The 19497-nt window shown below is 53.7% G+C and overlaps 2 protein-coding genes across 3 annotated transcripts in view; one reads left to right on the top strand and one right to left on the bottom strand.

Annotated features, from left to right (window-relative positions):
* Positions 1-14645, bottom strand: part of PPP2R2C (protein phosphatase 2 regulatory subunit Bgamma) — a 52087-nt gene extending 37442 nt beyond the window's left edge. Inside the window, exon 1 of one of the 2 annotated variants that reach the window (XM_049782572.1) lies at positions 14373-14645. In XM_049782572.1, coding sequence (XP_049638529.1) covers positions 14373-14442 — 70 coding nt within the window. In that variant the 5' untranslated portion in view covers positions 14443-14645. Of the gene's footprint in view, positions 1-14317 lie in introns of both variants that reach the window. The other variant, XM_049782573.1, reaches the window with a different exon arrangement.
* A 2056-nt stretch (positions 14646-16701) lies between these two features.
* Positions 16702-17167, top strand: LOC126020973 (40S ribosomal protein S24-like). The gene has a single exon (XM_049782600.1). It carries the CDS (start codon positions 16734-16736, stop codon positions 17124-17126), a length of 393 nt encoding a protein of 130 aa, XP_049638557.1. The 5' UTR covers positions 16702-16733; the 3' UTR covers positions 17127-17167.
* The last annotated feature ends 2330 nt before the right edge of the window (positions 17168-19497 follow it).

Here is a 19497-nt window from a genome sequence, read left to right as displayed (position 1 = left end):
TAGTAGTGTGAAATGCACAGGAACTGGCCCTAGCATTTCCTCCTCCAGGCTGAGGGGCTCCCCTTTTGGAGGGCGGGGGGCTCGACTCTCTCATCTGTAGAACAGGAGAAGTTCCCAACATCTCAGCCTTCACCAGGAGGGCGTGAGGAGGGACCAAAGGGGGTTGGGGTACCCCTTCCCTGTGCTTCTGGACTGGGCAGGGGCCATGGGGAGTCTTCCACTCAGGCGTCTCTGGATCCCTCTTCTTCCCAGTGGTCCCCCTCCAAGTGCAAAAGCATGCATGTGCTTTGTGTCCTCCCCAGCTAGGGCTGACTAAAGAGCAGGGCTGGGAAAATGGAGACGGACTGGGCTGGACACCTGTGTTTTTTTAACACACTTGTATTGCAGTCAACAGGGGGAGGGTGTCAGGAGAAAATCAGATCCAATGAGAGCAAGGACTTGCTGTTGTTTGGGGTCAGTCATATCCAGGGGTGCTCAGGGGCCACTCGGATTTCAGGCCTCACTCCCGCTAGTGCTGACAGGACCTATGATGCAGTGCTGGGGATGGAACCTGGGTCACAGCAGAAGTGACTGCATCCACTGCCAGCTTGTCCCTCCTACACTGTCTCTCTGGCCCCCGGGCCAGGCTTAGGGCAGTGAACTCACCAATGATTGGCCTCACCCCCTCACCCCTGCTACTTTCTGTCCCCCACTTGTTTCTGCTTTCAGCATCTTAATATTTTTGTTTCTCTGCAGAGGGAAAACAGAAAGAAAACCCTGGAGCAGCTGCTTCCTGGAAAACTTCTCAACACTGAGGTGCCCATGGACAGGTGAATCCCAGGTGAAGCCTATTTCTATAGCTTTAGTCAGGATCTATCCTCTCCTTGGGGCCCTAAGAGACTCAGGTGCATTTTTATCACCCAGTAGCAGCACAGAGATCCCCGGGACTCCTCTAGCCAGTGCATCTTGGGCTGGGAGCTCCTGTCTCTGTGGGAAGCGGGAGAAGGGCAGCTCCAGCCTGGCAGCAGGGGGGTCCATGGCTCTTGCTGGGAGCCACAGTCTGCTGCCTGACCACTTCTGTAGCATATCGAGAAGGTTGAATTACTCAAAAGCCTTGAGCTGTTTAAAACTCAGGCCTTGGCATGCGGTGTAGATAATATCTCACACTACCTCCAGAGAGCACAGAAGTCCTTTGCTCGGGGCCAGAGAAATAGCATGGAGGTAAGGCGTTTGCCTTTCATGCAGAAGGTCATTGGTTCAAATCTCAGCATTACATATGGTCCCCCGTGCCAGCCAAGAGCGATTTCTGAGCATGGAGCCAGGAGTAACCCCTGAGCACTGCCGGGTGTGACCCCCCCCCCAAAAAAAGAAGTCCTTTGTTTGCATGGTGTGTGTGTGTGTGTGTGTGTGTGTGTGTGTGTGTGTGTGTGTGTGTGTGTGTAAGTGTGATGGGGAAATCCTAGAAATGCTCATGCGGGGCTGAATTCATTTGATTTGGATAGCTCTAGCTGAGCATGTCTGAGGCCCTGCATTTAGTCCCCAGCACCACTTCCTGCACCCCGGGACAGCCGGCAGTGACCCCATTAGTCTTGAGCAACACCAGGCCAAGCACTTACCCATGTGCAGGATGAGTATCCCCAGGAGTGGCCCTGAGACTCCCCCCAGGTCTCCTAGGGAAGCCCCATTTAAAGAAAACCCTGTTTGGTTTTTTTTTGTTTGTTTTTTTTTTTTTTTTTTTTTTTTTTTTGGTTTTTGGGCCACACCCAGTAACGCTCAGGGGTTACTCCTGGCTATGTGCTCAGAAGTTGCTCCTGGCTTGGGGGACCATATGGAACACCGGGGGATCGAACCGCGGTCCGTCCAAGGTTAGCGCAGGCAAGGCAGGCACCTTACCTTTAGCGCCACCGCCCGGCCCCTTTTGTTTGTTTTTTTAATGGGGATGCGAGGTGACTCTGAGAGGAACTGCGATTTGGGGGAGAGGATGGACTGGCTTATGACTGGGACTCTGAGAAGGATTCGGCTCCCAGCGGGAATTTATCAAGAGGTAAAGGCCCCTCTTTAGAGTCCGTTATTGGGGCCCCTTAGGCAGGAGAATTCCAGGGCTTTACCTCCTTGTAATAGAGTAATGGTGCCCAGAGCACTCTGGACAGAGCCAGGTGGTCGGTGTTTGGGGAACCACCTGCTTGAGGGAAGCAGCTCCCCAGGCCAAGTCCTGTGCCCTTGGCCAGATGAATGCCCTGGGACATCGTGACCTACCGTGGTTGAGTTCAGGCCAGTGAGCCAGTCCCTACTCAATTCCATAGGGCCTTACTTTTTTTGTTTGTTTTTTGTTTTTTTTGGGTCACACCTGGTAGCGCTCAGGGATTACTGGCTCTAAGCTCAGAAATCACTCCTGGCAGGCTCGGAGGACCCTATGGGCTGCTGGAATTCGAACCATTGACCTTCTGCATGCAAGGCAAACACCTTACCGCCATGCTATCTTTCCAAGGGCCTTACTCTTGTCATGCCCCAAATAACCCCACACCCTGTATGACTTCACTCATGCCTCGTATGACCTCACTCATGCCCTATATGACCTCACTCACACCCTGTATGACCTCACTCACATCTTGTATGACCTCAGCATGCCCGTATGACCTCACTCACACCCTGTATAATCTCATTCACACCCTGTATGACCTCACTCGTGTCTTAGACAACCTTACTCACAGCCTGTACCTTATTCTTGCCCTGTACTACCTCACCTACACCCTGTACGACCTCATCCATGCTTTATACAATCTCAGTCATGTCCTGTATGACCTCACTCATGCCAGTTCTCATTTATGTCCATTGCTCGTATCTTCACAGCCTAGGAGGAGGCAGCTCCAGAGCTCCCCAAACCCCAAAGGTCCTCACTGCCCTCCACAGCTCCCTGAGGAGCACTAGCCCCCTATCTGTGGAGCACACCCTGCTGAAGGTACCTGTTGTGGGAGAATCCACTTTGGGATGCTCTGTGTGTGCTCATGGGCTCATGTGCAGAGGGCTAGCCAACCTGATACCAGGGAGGAACCTGGTCTGTGATGGGAGGCGCCTGTTAACGTGGGACTGGGGCTGGGGGGCCATAGTCTGTGCTGAGGTTGCCCCTCTCTGGGGGATGTGAGCTGGGAGCTTGGGGCTGGCTTGGACTGGAAGGGATCTTTGTATTGGGTGTTCAGAGGGCCATACCTGGTAGTGCTCAGGAGCTATCTCTGGCTCTGTGCTCAGGGACCGCTTTTGGTGATATTTGGGGGACTGTGTGCAGCATTAGGGCCCTAACATGGTTGGCTGCCTTAACCTCTGTCCTATCTCCAGTCTAGCTGATGACTGCCAAGAGCAGATATTTGAGATGTGCAGTGACAGTGACCTAAGACCCAGTAATTGTGTGTTTTATGGAAACATAAACTGGAGACAGACAGCTCAGTGGACAGGGGTAAGCTCAAACCTGTTCTACCATCAGGTATAGTCTGGAGGTCTTGAGCATCACTGGGGGAAGCCCTGGAGGACCCCAGCACCACAGGGCATGAGCAGGACTACATCCTCTGGGCCCAGCACCTTATTGGGAGTGTCACTGGGAGAGGTTCCAGGACCCCAAGCACTGACTGCAAAACAGAGCAGGGCACCTCAGTGTGGCAGGATTGGCCAATGAGGCACACCAGGGTGTGGGGATCCCCATGGGGCCCAGAACTCTGCACCCTTGGTGCCAGCCCTGACTTAGGACCCAGGCTGAGCCAGCCCTCCTGTATGAAGGACTGAAAGGCAGAGTTTTCATATCATTGCTATTGTGTGTGTATGTGTGTATGTGTGTGTGTTTGTGTGTGTGTGTGCGTGAGAGAGAGAGAGAGAGAGAGAGAGAGAGAGAGAGAGAGAGAGAGAATGAGTCACCCCAGAAGTGCCCAGGGCTGACTCCTGGCTCTGTGCTCATGTATCTATCACTCACTCCTGACACTACTCAGGAGATCCTATGAGGTGCCGGGGATGGAACCCTGCTGCCCCCTTTTACTCTGGTTCTGGGATTCTTGGTGAAAAGCAAGAAAAATTAAGACAGTTTAGCACCAACAGGAAAGAAAGAAGTTGCTGCAGGGCTCCAGAAAGATCCACAATGACAGGGAGAGCCTAGAGGAGCCAGACAAGGCCCCTGCAAGAAAGAAGCCAGGATGGGAGTGGGGTTAGGCAGTCACAAGGGACCCCTGCTGCTGGAGGGGGAAGCACCTCAAGGCAGTGCCCTGGGCTCCTAGATCTGCCCCCTAGTAAGTTTTGTCCTGGGAGGCTACACTTCTTTGCCCCAGGACCCCTTTTAGGGCCTCCCCTCACCCACAAGCAGGGCTTGGTGGCAGGGAGATCTTCGCTACTCTTGAGGGAACCCCTTGAAGACTCAACTTGGCCAGCTCATAGCAGCTGGTTCTGAGTGCCTGCAGATACAAGGCACAGTGTGGGCCCTTCCACGACCTACCTCAGCATCACCACACATGTTCTATGACTTCTGCTAATTAGGAGGGGGCTGGAGGATCTCAGTGGAATGGTTGAACTATGAATCACCAAGTGGGAATGGATGCCTGACCCCCCTAACAGTCAGCAGCACCCATGCAGCACAGAGGCAGGAACTGACAGTGATGGGCAGACACTGGCCTAGGAAAAGCTGCCATGGGCGAGAGAGCATCATGGGAGGACACTAGGATTCCCAACAATGGTGAGGACACAGGGCATTGCTTTGACATTTGCTGGTGAGTCCTGGGGAAAGGGATCCCCAGACAATGCCCAAGGCAGTAGTGAGCTGATGAAAATGATCCACAAAGAAGACTCAGGTAAGCGGCCCCTCCAGGGACAGAAAGAGAAGCTCAGGTGCGGGCGCACACACACACACACACACACACATGACATTTCCCAGCGAGAGTCTGGGCAGATGGTATAGAGCCCACCAGATCCACTCAGGGGAACCTTGCAGTTGCCCAGCACAGGGCGTAGGACTCTGTGTGTGTGTGTGTGCATGTTTGTGTGAATGTGTGCATATGTGTGCACGGTCCCTGACTCCCTCTGCACAAACCCTGGTACCCCACTAGCAAATACACCACAGGGCTGGGAGACTGGGCTTTCAAGAGGAGTCATGGAATTTAAAATGAAGTCAGGGGCCAGAGTGACAGGACAGTGTGCTTGCCTTGCACACAGCCTGCGTTCCATCCCCAACATCCCATAGTAGCCCCCAAGCACCACCAGGTATGGTTCAAAAAGCCCCCCTCAAAAAAAAAGAGGTTAGTGGGTGGCCCACATGCAGCCTGGCATGTTCCTTCCCAGGCAAGAGCATGCATAGACGCAGCCCTGTGACATCCCAGAGAGCAGAGAGGTGGCTTCACACCCAGGAGAGGCCTCAGGGGGCCCTGAGCCCCACCTTGGTCTTCCTTCTCCAGCCTCTGGTGGTCAGGTCTCTGGTCTACAGGATGTGAGACCACACACTTGAACAGATGGCCATCAGCAGTCTCAAAGGCTCAGCAGAGCCCTGTGCATGGAGCCATTCAGAGTTGGCCACTGAATGAATGTTACCAACACCCTCGGGGTGGGACGGGGAGCATGTCCTGGGACCCGCTCTTGTGGCCAGATTCCCCAAATACTAGATCTCTTTAGAGAAGAGAGTCTAATATTTGCTTCTGGTGCACCCCATGGCATGCTGCACTCTAGTCCTCTGCCACAGGAGGCCATGTGCCTTCCCGCAGGGCTGGCAAGAAGACACACCTCCGTGTTTGCCCAGTACCAATGCCAGCCCAGGCGCACTGACTACAGCCAACCCTATATTTATCTGAAGACATGGCTGGGTGGATTTCTAGAGTGGAGCCAGTGGATCTGGAGGCCCCTCAGATCCCTGGCATCCCATATGGTCCCCCGAACCTGCCAGGAGTGATTCCTGAGCACAGAGCCAGGAGTAACCCTTGAGTACTGCCGAGTGTTGCTCCAAAACAAACAAAAGTGACCAGAGATATAGCACAGCAGTTGTGCGTTTGCCTTGCAAGCAGCGGACCCAGGAAGGACGATGGTTCAAATCCCAGCATCCCATATGGTCCCCTCAAGCCTGCCAGGGGCAATTTCTGAGTATAGAGCCAGGAGTGACTCCTGAGTGCTGCCAGGTTTGGCCCAAAAAAAACAAACAAACAAAAAGTGACTCATGGCCATAGTGGTGACCTTGGCTTGGGGCCACACTCAAGGGTTGTGGTGCCAGGCGAATGCGCTGGCCTCGAACATGGCTCTCAAGCCAGGTCCCTAGACTACTCTGCTCATTGATTCCATCTGATCCCACTGGGTGCAACCCCATGGCCTCTCTGGGTAGGAATGGCGAGCAGTGCCCCACTTCCCCACCTATCAGCTGGGCCACCCAGATGAGGTTTTGGGGTATCCATGGATGAGTGGGGTATAGCATCCTATTAGGGCCATGACCTCCCCACCATCTCTGTTGACTTTGCTGCCATGGAAGGCTTTTATTTAACTTATTTTGAATCACCATGAAATACACAGTTCACTATTGAGTTTCAGTCCTACAATGTCCAACACCCTTCACCAGTGCACATTCCCATCACCAATGTCCCCAGTTTCCCTCCTCTGCCTCTATCAAGTTAAGTGGGGGCTTTCTTGCTAATCTGGATGTTGAGGACTGTTTGCTTCCACTTTTTATGGTTCTAGGGACATTCCCCCCAAGTCACTGGAGGGGAATGTGATCAACATATTAGAATCTAGGCTCTACTGTCTCCTCACTCCCACCTCTCTATCCCCCAGAAAATGGGGGAGGCACCCCCTTTTCTTCAACTTTCCGGCAACATTTAATTGGTGAGAACTACACTCTGGAAAATACTTCCTGGGACAGCTCCACCATGGCCGGGGGGCAAGCCCGTGGTTTGCAGTGGACTAAGGACAGCAGGAGGCTTTGCTCCATGATACCCAAAGCTGACCTCATAAGTTCCACACAGAAGACCATCCTTCAATGTGACCCTCATCTCCCCAGACTTGCTCCAAGCCTGTGTGCACATTTCCATACCCAGACTGCTCCCCTGTGTCTGATGCAGGACAGAGGGGTGGAGGAGAGGGGGGAAAACAAGAAGGAAGGGAGGGGTGGCTTGTGGGGAGAAGCAGTAGGGGGTGGCCACCCTCAGAAGGCCCCAAGGCCAGCAGTGGGGTGCAGCCAGGGCTTCAGAGCGGTCTTTGTCTGATCACAATGGGCTATTCAGCAGGGACAATGTCTACTTTGTGGGGGCAGCTCATAGATGACCAGGTGGGCCCATTACATGGGCAAAGGATGGGGAGCAGGGGAGAGGACCCAAGCTCAACAGGGGGCAGGGGTGATGAGCACTGCTCACCCTGCACATCTGCTCCCCCAACAGCCTGTTCCGGTGCCTGTCCTCTTCCCCACCCAGTGCCCACTGCCCAGTGTCCCATTTCTGTAAAGCTATGGCAACCACCTGTACCTCCTGACCCTTTTAACCCTGCATGGCTCCAAGCCAGGTGCCACCTCAGACCCTGGTTCCTACCATCTTGTCCCCACCACTCTCCACTGAGGTCTGGAGGGCAAGTTTCTTGGAGTGACTTCGGCTCTGCCCTGACTCACTCCATGGAAGGGGACAGACAATAGCACAGTTTTGAATGTCTTGAACCCCAACCAGGGGGGTGGGCAGTAGGTCTGACCCAGACTCAGCTGTGAACACGAAGGCATTGCAGGTTTGCTAGTAACCAATGGTGACCATCAGGGTTAACTTACAGGGTAATGCTTCTCTCCAGGCACTCTCTCCCCATGGGCCTGCCCATCTCCCCCTGTAGCATCAGGCTCTGCCAAAGGCAGCAAAGATGCCCCATCCACATTGCTCAAAGGTCACAGCCTGGTCGATGCCCATAAAATGATGTCTGAAACAGGGAGCTCTAGAAAGGAGACCAGGAACCTTCTGAGATCTAAATAATTGTGGGGGTGAGGGGAGCAGAGGACAGAGAGCAAACAGGTGAAGACACAGAGCCCACAGCAAGGGCAGGGCAGAGAGAGGGGCACTGGGAATGTGGGCACACCCCGGGCATGTGGGCAGCTGGGGCAGAGCAGGTAGTTCTGCAGGGTGGACACAGCCCTCCGAGCCTGCCTACCTCACAAGCAGCTTGCTGGCATCTGAGGCTGCCAGTGCCCTCAACTGTGTCCTCAAAACTCTCCAGCTGCACTAACTCCAGCAGCTACTCCACATTGGTTACCACAACCAATTTCTCCTTGCTGACCCTCACCTGTTGCTTAAACTGTGAAAACCAAAGCCCCCTGGGCCTAGGACCATAATGGTCCCAAACCCCTAAGTAAAGTAGTTTTTCTTAAGACAAGTTAAAAGTTTCCACTCTGGGGGCCTGAGAGAGAGCATGGAGGTAATGGAGGTTTGCCTTGCATTCTTCCCAGAGCCTGCCAGGTGCTATTTCTGAGTGTAGGGCCAGGAGTAACCCCTGAGTTTTGCCAGGTGTGACCCCCAAACCAAAAACAAACAAGATAACTAACAAACAACAAGTTTCCACTCTGAGCTAAGGCAGAGGGAGCTAACTCGGAAGTAAAACCACAGAATGTACCCTCTAATGCAGGGGTCTCAAACTCAATTTACCTGGAGGCTGCAGGAGGCAAAGTCGGGGTGATCCTTGAGTGCAAAGTCAGTAGTAAGCCTTGAACATTGGGGGATGTGACCCAAACAACTAAAACAAAACAAAACAAAAGTAGATTCCTCTAGGGCAGGGCCACAAAATGTTGTACAGAGGGCCGTTTGCGGCCCAAGGCCCGAGAGTTTGAGACCCCTGCATGGAATGTAGGGATGTCAAGACCCTCCCTATTCTGTTGAGATAGAGGAAACAGATGGGTCCGGAATATTCCACCAAATAAGGCCCCCTTGACAACCAGAGTCTGATGAGTCAGAGATAAGTTGAAACATCAATGCTAAGAAATGATGTGATTTGTGCGCAAATGCCAATGGGCCAATCATATATGCTGTAAAGGTTGAACTGTTTGTATTAACCAATGAAATGCTTGTGCTATTAATGCTTGTGATTTCTGTATAAACTAGCTAAGAATTTGCTTCGGGGTCCTTGTCAAGACTCCCCTAGTAGAGTGAGACTTGGACCTCCCCTAGCCGAATAAACTCCCTTTTGCACTTGACATTATCGAAGGTGGTCTTTGATTCTCAGCACTGACTCCGGTGTTGACTCAGACTCTCCAAAACCCAAGGTCACACTGGCTCTCCTGTCCCACCCACAGGTTGCCTCTCTATTTACACCTGGTGGGCAGCCTAGAGGAAGTTGACAGTGGAGATCTTTGCTGTTGCAGCGCATTCAGGATAACAGCCCCAGCCCCATGACCACACACACCCCCTGGGGCTCAGTAAATATGTGCTGGAGGAAAGAGGGAGAATTGTCCTGGCTCAGTGCACTGAGACATGAAGGAAAAAAACATGAAGGAAAACTAATATTTTTCATCTGCCAGAGCTGCAAAGGGCAAACACATTAGAATACCTAATGCAGGTGGGTGATTGTATGAACTTTCTGGAAAGCATTTGGGAAGTTTCTGTTCCCCAATTGTTTTTTTAAAGATGGAATTGTCAGTAAAGGAAATAATTTCCTGGGCTGGAGAGACAGCCCAGCAGGTATGTGATTTGCAAACAACTGACCAGGATTCAACCCCTAGCAACACATAGAGTCCCCTGAGTATAGTGCCAGGTATGATTCCTGAGTGCAAAGCCAGGAGTAAGTCCTGAGCACCACTCCAAAAACAGAAAAACTTAGTCTTTTATTTATTTATTTATTTTGGTTTTTGGGTCACACCTGGCAGCGCTCAGGGGTTACTCCTGGCTTCATGCTCAGAAATCGCTCCTGGCAGGCTCGGGGAACCATATGGGACGCTGGGATTCGAACCAATGACCTTCTGCATGAAAGGCAAACGCCTTACCTCCATGCTATCTCTCTGGCCCCAGAAAAACTTATTCTTGAAGGGGGGATTGGACTGCAACATCCTACAACCAAGCATGCACATTTAAGGGCTGAGTAAGCACCCAATGTGCTAGCGGAGTTGAGGTGCGGTGGAGGCCACCACCTCACTTTGGAGTGAAATCCAGGAACCCACTGGGGAGGAGAGTAACAGTGACCTGCAGGTGATGGTAAAATGCTGGGTGCCAGGTTCTTAGCACCACCAACTACAGGGCCAAGGGTGCAGAGGGTGAGGCTGGGGAGTCCACAGCTACCTAACAACAAAGTTCAGAGTGACCAAAGCCTTCCAGTTCCTCCATGGCTCACACTGCTCATTAGTAGCATTTTATGTCAACCGAATGAAAGGCTCAGGTAGATCATGACTCTATGTGCTTACTACAGGGCGCTAACTAGGCCAGGGATGCATGAACTGTCTGACCTGGATGTACACGGTCTGACCCAGAAATACACAATTTGACCTGCATAGATGCAGTTTGATCCTACAGAACATGGTGTATAACTAGATGAACCCAGGATGATGGGGTTCAGAGCTGTCGCAGTTCTGGTTCTGAGGAAGTGGTCCAGTGCAAGAGTGGGGATGGCAGAGGAAAGGAACGAGGTCCCTGTCCTTACCGTGTAGGACACCCCAAATACTGGCTCTGCACCTGGTCACTGTCACCCTTTCCTTGTACTTTGGCTCTGATACCTCCCCAGGCTGGCAGCTCCTGCATCTTAGTCCTTTTTGCAGGTGGGCCTCAGAGGATGTGCCAGGAAAACTGAGAAAATGCTCAAGGGTGGGTAGGCATCCCATACACATACACCCAAGCCCACAGGGAAATGCCCATATTGCTCCCTGGAAAGCTGAGTTCAGTAACACACAACACTCTTGAGCTCTTGAGGGGAGAATGTAAGTAGTCAGGGGTGCTCCAGGCCAAGAACACAGCCAGAGAGAAGGCCCTGTGGCAAGAGAGGCAACAATGCATGCTAAGGGACAGGAAGTAGATGAGTCACTGGAACAGGAAGTAGATAAGTGTCACTGGGCAGGAAGTGAGAATCACTGGGGCAGAAAATAGGTGAGAGCCAATGGATTAGGAAGTAAATGAGAACCACTAGATCAGTAAGTAGATGAGAATCATGGGCAGGGAACAGGTGACAATCACTGGAACAGGAAGTAGGTGAGAGCCACTGGGCAGGAAGTAGGTCATCAATGGAATAGGAAATAGATGAGAAACATGGGCAGGAAGTAGGTGAGTCACTGGAACAGGAAGTAGGTGAGAGCCACTAGAATAGGAAGTCGGCAAGAGTCACTAGAACAGAAAATAAATGAGAAACAAGGGCAGGAAGTAGGTAAGTCACTGGAACAGGAAGTAGATGAAAGTCACTGAGTAGGAAGTAAGTGAAACCACCAGGCCAGGAAGTAAGTGAAAGTCACTGGGGCAGAAGGTAGGTGGGAGTCACTGGGGCAGGACGTATATGTGAATAACGGACAGGAAATAGGTAAGAGCCACTGGAACAGGAAGTAAATAAGAATCGCTAGATCAGGAAGTAGATGAGAACCATTGGGACAGGAAGTAGTTGAGAGTCACTAGGACAGTAAGTAGGTGAGAGCTACTAGGATGTAAAGAGCATCTGTGGCTCACATGACCAAGAAGACCAGGATATATTGAGGGGAAAAGGGTTGGACCACACCCAATGGTACTCAAGGCTTACTCCTGGATCATGGCCAAGGATCACTCCTGATGGCAGAAGATATGTAGTGCTGGAGTGTGTGAACCTTAAACCCTCTCTTCCACCCAGAATAGGAACTTGTATCCTGGATCTTTGGCAAACTCTCAGCATCACTGTTGGCTCCCCCAAGTCCTCCCAGAAATGAGACATAATTAATAAAGCCATGGAGTAAGTCCCCTGCCATCACTGTGCTTATGTTTTCCATAGCTGCATAAACACTGATCATCCCTTGAATCCTCAGTCCTGTATGAAGAGAGAACACGGAGCTCAGAAAGGTTCAGGAACTTATCAGAGTGGGCACAGCATGAGAAGAGACAGAAGCAGGGACTAACCCCTGGTTCTGTGTGAGATCCAGGTCACAGATTGCCCAGTGCTCTGAGCTCAGGCCCTTCTTCAGTAGGAAGACCAGCCTCCCCCCACATGCACCACCTGGACTTTGACATGGAATGCTCTAGTCACGGTTGCCACCTTTTCCTTCACTAGCCTCTGCCCCTCAGTTCCTTTCTAAAATCCGAGCCGCTGAATCCTATACCCTGCATGCTGTGGCATGCCATGGCACACCGTGGTACATGGCCGAATGCCAAGGACAGGACTTCTGATTTAGAGACGAGAATAAGGGGAGTGCAGGTCTTAGATGACCCTCAGCATACTGTGGACACCGGTGACCACTCTGGTTCCTTCCTCTGCCATCTCCTCCTCCCTCCCTCCCATGCTCATGGGACCTCTGCCCCCCTTCCGCAGGGCAGCAGGAATCACCTCTCTATACAGATGGGGAAAACACACCTGTTGAGAAAAGACGCCCCACAATCTTCCAGGCAGATGAATCACAGAACACCAGAACACGTGCCCTGCAGCGACCAGGTGGCCAGGAGCCAACCCCACTGGGTGCCTAGGGCCCACAGTGACTGGCACAGAGTCAGGGGGTGCCCAGCATTTGGGGAGGGGGGGGGATGGATGGAATAGCGGCACTTCTCAGCTATTCATTTCATCTTGCACTGCCCCACCCCCACCCTCCCAACCCCAGCCCAAGCGGGTCAATTTACAGAAAAGGGAAGGAGAGAGAGCAAGGGAGGGCGGAAGGTGGGGAGGGGTGGTCGCTTGGCCTGAGCCAGAGGACTGGGCTCTGCTGGGCCGGCATGGTGCAGCCTTTCTCAGGAGAGGGAAGATGAGGCGCCGCCTTCCTCCCAGGCGCCCAACCGGAATGCCCTGCCCACTGCCCGCTCCGCTCTGCCCAGTCAGACCTCCCTGAGCCTCGGAGCCCGGGCCTGCCTGCCTTCCCCGCTTGCACCAATGCAGGTGACAAAAGGACATGACATTTTCTGGCTCCGGGAGCCTCTCTGAGAGACCAGGCTCAGGCCCAGAGGAGGCCAGGCCAGCCACCCGCACCCACACCCACAGCCCGGTCCCCTGTGCCCCCCAACAGCAAAGCATGACTCAGCGATCTGGGCCCGCACCGCTCCGCGGCATCCTCCACCCGATTCCACACTCTGCTAAGGAGCCCTGGTTGGTCTGCTAGTGCTGGGGGGACGTGGGGGACGCTAGCACCCCACCTGGGAGGTGTGCTGTGGGGTTCTGGGTCGCGGGGCTCCGGGCCTGGCCAGTCCATGCTGGAAGCGCCACGGGTGGGCGCCTGGCACCGCACCCACCCACGCGTGCCAGCCCGCAGCACAGGCCTTTCCCGGGTTCCCACTTGCCGCCCTCTCCCAAGAGCAGGAGACCGACAGGTCTGAGGCTGCATTGCCCAAGAGCCCCAGAGGTGCCATCACACCAACCCCTAAACCTGAAGCCCCCTCCCAGCACCGCCACAGACACCCCCACCCCAGCCGGCCTGGCAGCCCTGCACAGACTTGGTGCCGACCTCACCCTCCATCCTTCTGCATCCCATCACCCACTCCCCGGGCCAGGGGGGACCTCTGCAAGTTGCTGGCTATGGGAGGAGCTAGGGGCTGGGCTGGGGCACCCGGGGCAGGCGAACCCAGGTGGTTCCGAATGCTTGGGAGGCCCGGTGGGGGCAGGGATGCTCCGGCCTCCTCTCACTTCACTCCCCAGGAATAAAAGATGGTACCCCCTAAGGAGGCCAGGCTGCCTTCTCCACACCCAGGCCCCAAAAGCAAGAGATTAAAAACCACTCCGGGTTCCCTCTCCATCCTCATTCTTTTCCCTGGGGTGCCTAGTCGGTCTCTGGGGGGAGGTCCTGCGGCTGGGGCCAGGCTGGGCTGGGGAGACCAGGAGGTCTTTGGGCCCCCCCCCCCTGGACACAGAGTCGGGACTAGGGATGTTCCGGCCTCCTCTCACTTCACTCCCCCAGGAATAAAAGATGGGTACCCCCTAAGGAGGCCAGGCTGCCTTCTCCATACCCAGGCCTCCAAAAAACAAGATTAAAACCACTCCGGGGTTCCCTCTCCATCCCCATTCCTTTCCCCGGGTGCCCGCTCGGTGTCTGGGGGAGATCCTGCGAGTCGGGCTGGGCTGGGGAGACCTGGAGGCATTTGGGGGGGCCGGACAAGGGGTTGATGGGGGTTGCCAGGGCCCTGGTCCTAGCTGCCCATCGGCTCGCCCCGGGGTCCCTCCCCACCTACCTCCGGGGCCCAGGGGCGGGTTGCGGGTTGGGGTGCGGGTTGGGGTGCGGGTCGGGGTGCGGGCACACCTTCGGAGGGCACTCGGTGCGACGGCATGGCCACCCAGGGCCGGCTACACGTTACCTTCGGTCACGTAGCTGTGGTCCCGCAGAAAGCTATGGTTGATCTTGCGCGCGTCCGTGTCCTCGCCCATTGGAGGCCGCGCCCGGCGCCCTGGGCATGCCCGCAGAGGCGGTCACGGTCCGCAGGGGTCATCGCATCGCGCCTGGCAGCGGGCGAGCGGGCACCGGGGCCTGGGCGCGCATCCCGGTCGGCCCGTGCGCGCTGCGCTGCGTGGCTGGAGAGGGACGCGCGCGGGTGGAGAGGCGCGGGGAGGCGCGGAGCCGACCTAGCCGAGCTCCCGGAGCTGGTGATGCCGCTGCCGCCGCTTCCACGCACGCTCCTCCCCGCCCTGCAACGCCCCGCAACGCCCCGCGGGTGGAGCCGCACCGGGGCCGGACCGGGAACGACTCCCACCAGGGATTCCGACCCACCGCGCGCGCCTTCCCGGCAACACCGTGACAGGTCCAGGTGTAGGGAGAAGAAAGGGGAGAAAGGGACCCACTGGGGACACGGAAAGAAAGGGTCGGTGTGGGGGTGGGGACCCCCGCTGGGAGCTGGGCAGGTGGAAGGAAGGTGAGACACATTCCAAGATTTCCCTTTGGATAGCAAAAGCGGGGACTGGGAGATGGGACTAGGTCACCTCCTACAGGCAGAGGTCTGACATCTCCCCCAACCTCAGCAGGGCAGGTGGGACTGCTCCAAAAGCACTGGCTACATCCCTCTCTTTCCCAGGCCAAGCACAAGTCTGCAAGCAGGAGCGCAGCCCCCAGATTCCCCAGATTCCCCCACCCCTGCACTCAGGGATCACTCCTGCCGGTGCTGGAGGACCATGTCCCGTGCAAGACAAACGCCCTCCCCACTGTGCTGTCGCTCCTGCCCTGCTACGCTTCCTTTAATTCCACTGGAACCCCATGCCCCGTTAACCATTGTGCTCTGTCCAGCCCCCCACCCCACCCAGGCATGGGGATCCTTCTCTGCAGGATCCACCACCCTCATCCCCTGGGACTTCCGAGGTGCTTCTGCTTCCTGGGGTTTGCTGGAGACTCCCAGAGCAGTGGTGACAGGGGTTGGGAGGTAGGGACACTCCACATGACCCTCAGTTCTCTCTATGCACTTGCAGGATTTGACATGTAAAGCTGGGTTTTCGTGGGCCAGAAATGCCGGGCTCAGTGAATGTAGAGAAAGGATTCTAGAGGCAGTGTCTGGGGTGGGGGCCCGGCAGCCTTGGGGAGCTCGGAGACTGCCCCACCCCTTCCCAGCCAGGCGTTTTTCTCAGCACCCACTGAGGACATGGATCTGCTTTTGCCTCACCTCCCTGGTCTTGGGGTGACCCCACATTCTCTCTGTGCCCTGTTTCTGCTGAAACCCTTCCCAGAGGCCCTGGAGCACTGTCAAGAGAGTCCCCTCAGAGGAAACCTATTTATCAGTCATGCTTCACAGCTGCTGACCAGCAGGACCCCAGAGTTGGCTGTCTCCAGTGTGACTGGGTCCCCAACACTTGGCATGTCCCCTCAACTAGGCAAACTCTCCCTCTGCCCTCAGGGTACCTAAAAACTGTGTCCCCCAGTCTCTGGAAGCACGCCCACATCAAACTCAGGAGCCTCTTCTCCTACCACCTCACCCCTTAACCTCACAATGCTATCCCTCCTCCTTTTTCATATCTACTTATGTCCCCCCTCAGCTCCCAGCACCCCACCTCTCTGAGGTAGTTGTTCCTGGCAAATGTTATGCGGGCTCCTATTGTGACTCCTGTCTCCAGCACAGGGATGCAGAGGGATGAATTCTGCTTCCACCACCGACCCAGAGAGGCAAGGGACAGGGTAAATTACAGAATTTACCAGGTAGGTCATGGTAAGTAAGACGGACCATGTGGGGTGCTGAGGTGGAGTTGGATGGGGTGTCCATGCAGAGGACACCATGTGGGTAGGTGGTGACCCCACAAAGCCCACTGGGGCCTTTTTCACTCATGGCAAACAACACTGCCCAGGAACAGGTGACTGGACCCAGAGACTCGGGTCGTGCGCTGCAGAACAGTGCTTAGCTATGAGAAAGGAGAGAACTGAGTAATTAGCTGCTGTGGACAGATCTGGGGAGTGTGGTGCTGAGTGAAGTAACGGGGAGGGGACAGACAGAGATTGATGTCTGTACACAGATATGAGGAAACAGAGCAGGGGTGGCAGATGCCCAAAGGCAACAGAAACTGAGAACTGGTCTCGGGTAGTTTTGTGGTGATGGGGTCTGTGGAGGGGGACAATGATGGACGGTATGATGCTGGGGTCTTCAGTATAGAAACCCTGCTATTGATAGTACTGTAAACCACTGTGCCTAAAATAAAATTAAAAGAGCTCTCTTCCCCCCTGACTCTGCTGCTGCGCTGCCATCATGAACGACACGGTCACCATCCGCACCAGGAAATTCATGACCAACCGACTGTTACAGCGGAAGCAGATGGTCATTGATGTCCTACACCCTGGCAAGGCCACCGTGCCAAAGACGGAAATTCGAGAGAAACTGGCAAAGATGTACAAGACCACCCCAGACGTTATCTTCGTGTTCGGGTTCAGGACCCATTTTGGTGGCGGCAAGATGACTGGCTTCGGCATGATTTATGATTCCTTGGACCATGCGAAGAAGAATGAGCCCAAGCATAGATTGGCGAGACACGGCCTGTACGAGAAGAAAACTTCGAGGAAGCAGTGGAAGGAGCGCAAGAACAGGATGAAGAAAGTCAGGGGCACCGCAAAGGCCAACGTTGGTGCTGGCAAAAAGGAGTAAAGATTCTGCAGTGACTTATATGGTGATTGTGCAGATTTTTTCACGAGGATAAATAAATTGTAAAAAAATGAAAAACTTAAAAAAAATAAAAAAATAAAATTAAAAGAAAGAAAAAAAGAGTGACAGAAGAAAGGAAAGAAAAAGAGAGAGAAAGTAAAGAAGGAAGGAAATAAAGAAAGGCAAAAGAAAGATGGAAGGAAGGAAGGAAGGAAGGAAGGAAGGAAGGAAGGAAGGAAGGAAGGAAGGAAGGAAGGAAGAAGGAGGGGCAAGAGCAACAACACAGCAGGGAGGGCATTTGCATTGTACCAACCTGAGTTTAATCCTCAGCATCCAAGGTCTGCCAGGAATAATTTCTTTCTTTTTTTCTTCCTTTTTTTTTAATTGTTGTTTTGGGGCCATATCCAGTGATGCTCAGGGGTTACTCCTGGCTATGCGCTCAGAATGCCAAGAGTGATTTCTGAGCGCAGAGTCAGGAGTAGCCAGCGGCCTTGGCACTGCCCTTGAGTCCTTGCTAAAGGTCATACCTACTGTGCCACTTTCCAGAACCTGCCAGAACCTCCTCCAAGGAAACTGCCCTCATTCCCTTAATTCTGACTTTGCATGTTCCTGTAGACATCAGGCAGAGGGACCACCCAGGCCACCTCTACCCAGTTCCCCCAGATACTCTTCCCCTTCCCCTTTGTCCATCTCCCCAATGGCACCTTCTTTCTGCTCCATATCTTGGTGGTCCCCCAAATCCTGTGTCCATGTCTCCTGCCTGTCCCACAAGTTGCTTCCACCGAGTAAAAAGCAGAAAAGTCATGTGTTGTGCCAACTTTCTTTCACCAGGTAAAGTCTGTGCAGCTGAAACCACATGTGGAGGGTAGATAAGCCCATTCATGAGGCTCTTTCCCATAAATCCACACTGATTTATTTGAGCCTGACCAGATCCTGGAAACTCACCTACCAAAAATATAGTCCCCATTGGCCAGAGCCCCTGAGTCAATGTAAGAGAAACCTAGATCTTAGATCAGTGTTACTCAGAATGGGGGCTGAAATCAGTCCAGGGGGACTGATGTTGGGGTGCATTTTGGGGGTGGAGGAAGGCACTTTCTGCTTGTTTCCTTAGAGAAAGTAGATTTTCAGGTTGAGGCTACATAATTGTTTTTCTGGCAAGGCTGAAGCACACAAATCTGTGGTAAGCCTTTGTTTTAGATAAAGAGCGTGGGTAATGTGGTTGGGTGCCTAGGTCTGTTTGTTACTGCCGCAGAACCTCACCTGGCCTGACTGCTGTATCCCTCCACCAGCTGGGGGTGACACGCTCTGCAGTTTCCAGCAGGACTTTCTAGGCTGGATGAGGTGATAAATGGAGCAGCAGCAGATCTTCCAGGTCTAGGAGCTAAGAAGATACTTCTCATAAACCCACAATCTTGGAGTTCAGTGGCAACAGCTCTACCCCTCCTCACCTTTGCTTTGGGAACCAGGCTCACTGAGGAATCCTGATTATGATTGTGTCTGGGTTCATTGCTCAGGCAAGAGAAAGAAGGTGCCTTTGCCTATGGAAGTTCAACAACCTGGCAGGAAGGAATAATACCACTCACATAGCTGCAGCAACACAATGGAACAGACAAGTAAGTGCTGCTTGGTGTGAAGCTAGACATCAAGGCATGTGGACTACAGACATATTTTATAATGGAAGAAAAAAACCAGGTTTCAGACCAACTTCACCAAGAGCCCTAGTGAGCAGGCACAAGCCACAACCTCACACTGGATGTCCCCCAGTGCCAAGACTGGGCTTTGGGGTGGTCCTCTAGTTTTGTTTCTTCCTGTCCCTGGGAAGGAGAGACTGCTGGAACAGTGCCTGGTGGATCTCTCCTCTGGACATGTTATAGGCAAATCCTTGCCAGCCATCACCCATCTGGTCACAGGGCCTCTGGGGCAGAATGTGACGAAATCTGAGCTAAGAGCCATCAAAGAGGTGTCAGTGGGAAGAGCCCAGAGAGGCTAGTGTGCCCAACATTGACAGCCTACAGATTTCTTGTCCACCGCCGAGGTAACCTGGACTCCAGAAGGCAGATGTGGGGGCATGTTCTGTTCTAAATCCTTTTGGAGTGTGTCCCTCAGACATAGCGTTCATAGCATTTCAAAGAAAATACAGTTGTTTTTCTTTCTTTTCTTTTCTTTTCTTTTTTCTTTTGACCACACCCAATGGCACTCCGGGGTTACTCCTGGCTTTGGGCTCAGAAATCTCTCCTGGCAGGCTGGGGAGACCATATGGGATGCCAGGAATCGAACCGAGTCCCTCCCAGGTCAGCCTCATGCAAGGCAAACGGCCTGCCTCTATGCTATCACTCCAGCCCTCACAGTTGTTTTTCTAAATCGTGGGCAGACT

This window comes from Suncus etruscus, chromosome 10 (assembly GCF_024139225.1).
Source record: "Suncus etruscus isolate mSunEtr1 chromosome 10, mSunEtr1.pri.cur, whole genome shotgun sequence".
Classification (NCBI taxonomy): domain Eukaryota; kingdom Metazoa; phylum Chordata; class Mammalia; order Eulipotyphla; family Soricidae; genus Suncus; species Suncus etruscus.
The sequence above is the reverse complement of the archived record's forward strand: the minus strand, read 5'-3'. Positions and strand labels throughout refer to the sequence as shown.

What these genes read in the sequence shown, in the direction of transcription:
- LOC126020973 (XM_049782600.1), top strand. Translation starts at nt 16,734, where the DNA reads ATGAACGACACGGTCACCATCCGCACCAGGAAATTCATGACCAACCGA.